Here is a 9323-nt window from a genome sequence, read left to right as displayed (position 1 = left end):
AAACTAAGGAGAACAAACAAGGTACAGATGTGTTTACATCATTTATGTTGTACTGACAGTAAAATGTTTATGTATAAATACTCACATCATGTTGATACTTGAGAAATGATTGATCTCCACCCGTCTTCTGGTACAGGATATACGCATTCAGAAGAGCTACCTGTATGAAATGGATGGCAAGCTTCTTGTACCATTTCAAGGTCTTACGTGTTGCACTGTACGGCTGAAGCATCTAAAAGTTTGGAAGTTAAAGATAACAACTTGGCTAAAGAAACACATTAATCTAATTACCATTTATCCACATGAGTTTCAAGTACACTTTTTTTTCTTTTTAGGCAAATGTTTTATTGTTAACTTTCAAACTATGACATATCCCTCACTATTCAACACAGAATAGACACATGCATATTGCATATTTTTCTATACTTCAAAGGATACCAGATCTGTCATATCCACTCCACCCATACTGCTGTTGTAATCAGACCCTGCAAGTGGTTTCTGCTGTTCTATTCGTCGATATCTGCGACGGCCTCTAGCTAAAGCAGGTCTGGTTTCTTCAGAATGGATAGTTGTCAGCATATGCACAGCTCTCTTATCCATGAATTTCAGGCAAAGGAGAGGGCCTGACCTATACGCAATGGTGGCATCTTGTTGGACAGCAGCGGATCGAACTACCAATTGCAAATTGTTGACACGTAATGTGCCACATGCCATAGTTTGCCGTTGGTGTAGATAAAAGGAATAGATGTGTCTTAATATATCAATTATCGATCCATGTATGCGTGGTACCCCTTTCCAAGCAGTGGATATAGAAGAAAGATAACCATTTTCTGGCTTTCTTAAGTGGTGGATATTTGCTGGCAGTAAATTATTCATGTTTGTTGGTGGATCCTCCTTTCCTGCATAGACTTGAAAGCGATAGGTGTACCCAGATTTTTCACAGAATGAAAAGATTTTGATACCAAATCTAGCTCGTTTCATGGTAATATACTGCCTGAATACAAGCCTGCCCTTCCATAACAGCAACGACTCATCAATTGCAATGTGTCGCTCTGGTACATATGCACGCTGGAAAGCTACCATGAGGTGGTCAAGTAATGGTCGAATTCTGTATAGTCTATTTCTGTCTGGGCTTGTTGAATCGGGGATGTTGGTGCTATCATTGAAATGTAGAAACTTCAGGAGTAACTGGAACTGGTTCCTTGGCATTATACATCTAAACAGTGGGGAGTCATACAGGGGATCTTTGGACCAATACATATCAATGGTTGGTTTTTTCACTATACCCATTAGCAGCAGCAAGCCTAGGAATTTCTTCATAGTTAGTACGTCAACATCATTCCAAAAATGGACGTTGGAATGGCGTGGAAGGTCAGGATGTGCATTGATAAACTGTTGGGCATAGAGATTGGTTTGAATTACTATGTGATTGATGATATCATCATTGATAAATAGCTGGAAAAATCGATTGCAGAAAAGTTGTTGTGTCGACTTGTATACCACAATTTCCAGTGAAATGATGATTTGTGGCTCCTCATTATTTGCTAAATTCCACCATAGTCTCCGTGAAGTCCATGGCACATCATCATCACCATCATTATTATCATCATCGCCATCACCACCGCCACCACCACCACCACCACCACCACCACCACCTTCTCCACCGCCACCTTCTCCACCAACACCATGATTATCAATACCATTGGTTACATGTACTTTTCCATCACCGTCACCAGCACCATTGCAAAGGTTAGGTGCATTCTGCATATTACTACTGGTACTACTACTATTACTACTTCTACTACCACTACTACTACCACTACTAGCACCACTACTCCTATGACTAGGTCTGCTTATCGATGTTTGTGATATGTTCTCACCGTTTACATGTACAGGAACATCGTCTTCAAGATCGTCATCTTACTCTGCGTCCATGACTGTACGTTCGATTGCATCATGCCGCTGTGATAAACGTTCTTCACAGTCATCAGAGTCCGACTCACAACTACTATTCTCACTATTTTTGAGATCACTGCCATCTCGCCACTCTCCTATGATGTTCAGTACATAAATCGTCGAGATTCGGGGCCGTCGGGGCATGTTGGAAAAGCCTTACATCGACGCGTCGTAAACAAACACGTTCTGAACGCGACCTCGGGTCAAATTCTAGAAGAATTCACGCACTCAGTGGCCAATACATCATTCTAATGAACACATAAACCAAGGGATGACCGATACCAATGTTTTAAAAAGTTATTTCGAGAAAGTAGTCGACAATAAAGAACGAAAAATACGATAATTGCTGAGCCGGAAATTTCCGGCACCCTAGGTATATAGAATTAAGGATCTACGCCGGAAATTTCCGGCGCCCTAGGTAGTCAAGGGGTTAACCCCTTGACTACCTAGTTAATGACGAAAATTGGTGATTTCATTTTCCTCCCTATAATAAAGATAGGGATAGCAGCCATTTAGAATATGACATATATACGTTAATCTTGAGTAACGTTTCTCTCTAGTATCAAGTTTGCGCGCCATATTGTTTGGTATGTTTATACCAATATACTGATTGTCTGACTTTATGCAAGTGCGATCTATTTACAGAATACAAAATGAATATGCATTTATATATTACCTTTGAGTCTATAGTGATCAACTAGGTCGGAAATTCATTTTGATTTGAAACCAGTTCAAATATATTCTGCTAAAATTTATTGAAACTTCGATAGAAAATCGCATTGCATATTGTGCAGAAGATGTTTTTAACGGTTGACTGACGCGTCGGTTCCGTTGGCTAATTGTAATTTAAACCATGTAAGTTTTGCCGGTCACTTTATAGAGACTGTTATCGTGATTGGTCATTAAGTGGAGCCGGGGCAATTAAGTTGGCCTTTCATGCAGGGCATTAACAGTCAAACATTACATGCAATATGTCAGATATTCTTGACTGAAAAATTCTTCGCACTATGCTTCGCGGGGGGGGGGGGGGGGATAGTTGGACTCTCAAACTGTTACAACTCTGTTTAATTTACCACTTGCGGGGGTATATTTAAAAGCGTTTGGTGTAGGTAAGATTTTGTACGTCCTATATTACGAAAATTGGTGATTTCATTTTCCTCCCTATAATAAAGATAGGGATAGCAGCCATTTAGAATATGACATATATACGTTAATCTTGAGTAACGTTTCTCTCTAGTATCAAGTTTGCGCGCCATATTGTTATTCTTGATATCAAAAGGGGGTGGTTGAAAGAGAGCTTGAGGAAAAGTTTATGTCTTCCAATTTAAAGATGCGTGCTACCGTAAGGTAACCACATTACCTATAGGTAAGCGGACGAGTAGGAGGCGGTTTACGGAATTTGACGGTACAGTTTGCCAGTAAAACTCCGAGGCCAGCAGGGCCGAGGAGGTTTATGGCAAACTGTACCGTTAAATTCCGGAAACCGCCGACTACGAGTTCGCTGACCGTGTTATACCACGAATTTGCCGAATTTTAGAGCCTTGTTTGCACATAGAAAGTTTTTATTTGTAATTTTAGTGCAGTGCAAGTTGAAACTTTGGCAGGAAAACATTGACGCGTTTTGACACCTTGTTGAACGAAAGTATAAAAAAATAACCCATGATTGGATAAAACAATGTTGACATGTGTTGCTATTGTCGTGCGATGACGTGGTTGCGCACCTGGTTTGATTTGAATTGTATGAATTATTTTTTATTGATTGGTTGGTTGAATGAAGTGAAAAGGTGTTTGCAGATCGACGTTAGAGTCATGCTTTGCTCATTTGGGTCGAAAACTTTGAGCAGCATACACGCAATTGCCGAGTCGCTCTACGTATATCGATATGGCGGATGAAGTACAAATGAAAGCTGTATCCGGTGCACTTCAACTACCAAAGCCAAAGATGGAAAAGAAAAGTCCCCCTGTCACGCCAGTGCTAACGGCCACAATCGGAAGACCAAGCTACACAGCCACGTCAGAGAAAGGCGCAACAGAAACTGCAAGTACAAAAAAATACGTGTAGATCCACATGACTGTGGTACTGCGTGTGTGTTTGCCTGTAGCTAGATTTAACTTTACCAAGAGCGACTGAAACCTCTACATTCAGTGTTGATAACTGACTTTAAAGTCTTAAATTTCAGCTTCGAATGATCGTGATAACAATAACCTTAACACAGAAGTGATATTTGCAATCAATACCGAAATTTCACGGTGACATGTAATTGATTTTGAGATGTACAGTCGTGCAAAATTAATTCAGTCCGGTGATTCTTTTAAAGTGTCTTTACTCTGTACTTAATGGTGAAATAAATTTATTCTGGTATAATGTCTCGCATTTGGTTTTTTTTTACTCGTCGCCACGTGACTTTCTTTTGTTTAAAAAGTGTCCATTTTACAAGTTATTTTGTTTAAAAGTGTCCGATTTACTAGTAAACCGGACAGTTTTTAACAAAAGAACTGTCCGATTTACTAGTAAATCGGACACTTTTAAACAAAAGAACTTGTAAATCGGACACTTTTTAAACAAAAGAAAGCCAGGTGGTATATAATAAAATATTCGGTTATGGAAATTAGAGAGCATGGTTAGAACAATGGGCACGAGGCGAAGAGTGGTATAACTATGAAAATCAATGGAAGAATGGTTTAACATAGCGAAGATGACAATGTTAACGAGATTGTATTATAAATTTCCGTCTGTTAAGACAATAAAATGAACATATATACAAAATTTGTCGCATCTATAACGTTTTAACTTCATATCACCAAAGCTGCTGATATACAATTAAGAAAAACTACAGGCATAGAAGTTAGTGCACTTTAGCTATTTTATATTTCTTGAGATGATATCTGATTTATTTTCTTTAGGAACTGATATTCAACAGGGCTCATCAAATTTATTGGATGAAGTTGCTTCTACGACAGCAAGCTTGCTGAAAGAAGAGGACTTCGATAAATTGTGGCAAGCACTGAGTATACCTGATGATGATGTAGATTTTTATAGTGATTTCAAACCAACTGAAAGGGCAACGAATTTACTGAAGTTATGGCTAGAGGGCTATGGAATAACTGCACTTGATCGTCTGGTTCATTGTGTTGAAGAGATCGGGCTGGGTGACGTTGCAAAGGATATACGGAGTAAATTAGAAGGTAAGAGTTTTATTTTCCGCGAAGATAAAATAATTTCATAGTTTGTCTTTGTCAATATATGCTCCTTTTGAAATCCACCCCAAACCATCAATCACGTATGTCAAGGTCCAAAGACTGCAATTAAAGATCAAACGTCCCTCTTATGCACTAACAGTTTAGTTAGATTCAACACTTCATATACAAGTTTTCTATTCAACAGTAAAAGATACATACAAGAACAAAGACCAAAACTGAGAGCATATGTGCTTTGCCGTTGTCACGTCTGATGACCAAAAGATCTTAATAGTTTTTTAGGGTTTGGTGAGAATCTTTCCAACTCAGTCTAAGTTTACCTAATTGCATTCACGATGCTTGTCGTCACAATGCGGTAAGTTGAATATCAAGTTGATACTTACAAAACAGGGAATTTGCTTATGACAAATCAACTCAAATAATTAAAGCAACGTTTTAGCTTTCATAATCTGCCTGAAGCGTACTAGCTCCACTTCATAGCCTGTCCCGAGAGACAGAAACTTATTGAGATGAAATCAAACGTTAGATGACGTCAACTGTCAGTGATGTCTTCTACCACATCATCATTATGGTGTTTCGAGATTGTGACTACATTTCTACATAATCAGAACTAATACTCCGTGATGTGGAAAACTGTGTTGTCGACTGGGCTGAAAAATGCAAAAAGCGTTGTTTTTAGGGTAGAAATAGGTAAAATCAAATACACTGCATAAGATGGGCGTAAACTACTAAATTAATGATTGATCACGACTACCTCAAGGTGCTTGTATCAAAATGTGGCGTCTATTGTATATCAAAGGAAGTAAGACAGAGCCCAGTCAATCAAACGATGGACGCCATAAATTGGCTTATCGCATGTCTTTGTTGTTGCAAACCTCGTCACTTTGAACCAAAAACCGAAAAGTAATGGAACATAAATCTTTGAATCAACTGGAATGTGTATACCTTCCAAGGTCTCCCAAGTAAATTTCACGGGAGTAACGGAAATTATACTCAAATCAAAATCAAGAGAGAATGAGCCATTTATTTACTTTATGACTTAAGGGTTCCCTCACGTCTGCTTCTGGTGTTGTGTATGATGATAACATGTGTGGCTTGACCATGTAGTGTCCTCCTGCATAGTTCGGTCGATAAAGGTACCAAAAAATTTTGGATGACTTCCTCCATGGCAACCTTCTTCTTACCAAACCCTTGTTCTATTGCACTTGCCATGACTGAGCTGGGAACCTGAAGCAAGAATTTCACTACATTCGAACAGCGTGTTAGTCTGCAGGTAGAAACTACTAACTGTTCAACACAGATCTGACATAGCACCCCCGTGCCACTCTATCATCTGGTGCTGACCTGTTTACGCCTTACTGTTAGGTAGACAACATCTCGCCTTGAACACGTTAGAGAATTTTATCCGCATTGCATATTTTACCTTAATCTTGAAAATGAGCTCTGGTACATGCGATTACGTTGTAGTTTATGACAAAGAAACAGTTTTCCAAAAAACTCAATTTCAGCTTTATGATGATCTGCCAAATAATACTCTTACAATCCAAGGTATATAAAAAAGAAACAGTTTAAAACCTTTGGCCGAGCAAAGGATACTGCCCTTAATATGTCTAATATCAAGGTTAAATTCTTGTAAGATTAAACTCCATCTTAACAATCTCAGATTTTTGCTTTTTCATTTATGCAGAAAAAAACCACTATAGACTTATTGGAAGAAGTAACATAAACTTCAAAACATTGTAAAGCTAATATAAAAAATTAACACTACTGAAATGTGGTGGAGACAAGACTGGAGCTCTTTGCAGCTTGGCTTTAGTTGCATCAAATGCCTGTTGGCATGGTTCTGACCAAACAAACTTTATTTTCTTTTTAAGTAAACAAGTCAAAGGCTTGGTAATTGTAGAGAAATTTGGACAGAAGTTTTGTATTAACCTGCCATACTGAGAAAGTGCATCAATTGTTGTTTGCAACTTTGGTATGGGAAAACTTGAAATGGCACTGATTTGGCATCAACACGTTTTACCTCACCCTGTCCTACAGTATGTCCAAGCTAAGTCACCCTCGCCCAACCAAACTCAGATTTGGCAAGGTTGACAGTCAAAATTGCTTTGCTCATTCTCTCAAAGAACTTTTGCTTGAGTTTGATGTGTTACTCCCAGGTGTCGTTGTACTGGACAACATTGTTAACGTAAGCATCACATCCATTTAGTCCAGATATGACGTCGTTGATCATCCGTTGGAACGTTGCCGGAGAGTTCTTCATTCCGAATGGCATCACCTTGTACTGGAACAATCCGTCTGGTGTAACAAAGGCGGATATTTAACGAGCTTGATCGTTCAGAGGGACTTGCCAAAACCCTTGAGCAGATAAAATTTTGTCATATACTCGGCTATCCCTCTCGATTGATGCAATCATAAATCCTCGGGATTGGGAAAGTGTCTGTCTTTGTTAAACTGTTCATCTTCCTGTAGTCTGTGCACACACGTATCTATGATCTGATTATTTCACAAGTATGCAGGGTGAACTCAATTTACTTTACTGAGTTCAATAAAGTCATTGTCCAGCAGGTATATGACTTCTTCCTGGAGATACTTGGTTTTCTTTGGAGTCAGTTAATATGGATGTTGTTTCACAGGTTTACTGTCACCGACATCAACATTGCGATAGATGATGTTTGTCTTCGTTGGAACATCTTGGAACAGGTGTTTATATTCGAGGATCAGTTCTTTCACCTGTTGTTGTTGTGATAGCTGGAGGTGTGCCAACTTTGTAGACTCAAGATTCTCCAGGATTTCTGAATTCTGGAGTTTAAGCGAGCCCAGCTTTGAATTTAGAGTATTTTTACTCAAGTCAGTATCAGTATTGCTATCTTCATAATGTTTTGAACTGACTGCACGGACAGGTTACGTTATAGTAGGATATGTTATATGGCCTTAGCATATTTATGTGGCATAACTGTTTTTGTTTTCGCCTGTCAGGTGTTATTATGATGTAATTTAAATCCTATCAATTAGATATGGCCCAAAGTACCGAGCATGAAGTGGTTTGCTAGGAATCGGAAGAAAAACAAAAACTTTTTTACCTGGTTGAGGTGTTTTATCTTATTTTAATTTCATGAACTGTTGAGATGACTCAAGGTTTTCCCTGGCTAATTCACATGAATTCGAAAGTTTTGTACGAAAATCTGACACAAATTGTAAAATAGTCAGACAATGATTATCGTCTTATATAAATTTCTCTTTGAAGAGCTTAAGTGGGTCACAGACTCTATGACCAAATACAAACTCAAAAGCGAAAAAAACGAGGGACTCTTGAATTTACTCTCTAACAGCAGAGAGCAGAAAATGAATTCCTTCATCCTCACTGTTTTTTGTGTCAAAACAGTAGGTTCTAATCATATTTTTCATAGTTTGACGAAATCGCTCGAGAGTACCCTGACTATCTAGGTGATAGGCAGATACCTATACCGTTTAATGCCTAGCTGATCCATGACGTGTTGAAGAATCCCTGACATAAGTACAAGTATGCCAGAGCTAACAGGTTAATCCGTGAGTTTTGGAACTGTTTGTACTCTGTCAAAATGAGACTTTTTACAACATATTGTACTTCTATGTACTGCTCACATCTTTGGAGTAAGTTCACAAATCAGTGTATCAATAATGTTCGCGTTGCTTATAACAACGTTTTAGAATCTTGTTTGGTATTGACAGAATATTAAGTATCTCGAACACCTTTCTTCAGAGCAACATTTTGACTTTCGAAAGTAAACAGCGCAACTTAGGCTCGAAACTTTATATGAGGCTGATGAATAGTGAAAATTATCTTATTAGTGCTGCTATCAATACATATATTATGTGTGGTAGCCTGTTCTGGAAAAGACTGTTTTCCGACTGCTTTTAAAGTTTTCTCTGTCTGACAGTTTTAATTTCCATCATGATTTAGTTTTTTATAGTTTTTATAGTTTATCAGTCCCCCTTTTTTCTGTATGTTTTTTGGTGTATGAGCTGGTTCTCGAAATAAATAAATAAATAAATAAATAAATAAATAAATAAATAAATAAATAAATAAATAAATAAATAAATAAATAAATAAATAAATAAATGAATGAATAGATAGATAGATAGATAGATATAAATAAATAAATAATTAAATAAATAAATAAATAAAT

The 9323-nt window shown here is 37.9% G+C and overlaps 1 protein-coding gene across 1 annotated transcript; it reads right to left on the bottom strand.

Moving 5' to 3' along the window:
* Positions 1 to 420: 420 nt before the first annotated feature.
* On the bottom strand, positions 421 to 1767 carry LOC139127469 (piggyBac transposable element-derived protein 4-like). Its single transcript, XM_070693392.1, has one exon. It carries the CDS (start codon positions 1765 to 1767, stop codon positions 421 to 423), a length of 1347 nt encoding a protein of 448 aa, XP_070549493.1.
* Between the last annotated feature and the right edge of the window lie 7556 nt (positions 1768 to 9323).

The sequence above is a fragment of the Ptychodera flava genome, chromosome 3 (genome assembly GCF_041260155.1).
Source record: "Ptychodera flava strain L36383 chromosome 3, AS_Pfla_20210202, whole genome shotgun sequence".
Classification (NCBI taxonomy): domain Eukaryota; kingdom Metazoa; phylum Hemichordata; class Enteropneusta; family Ptychoderidae; genus Ptychodera; species Ptychodera flava.
This window is presented reverse-complemented; position numbering and strand designations above follow the sequence as displayed.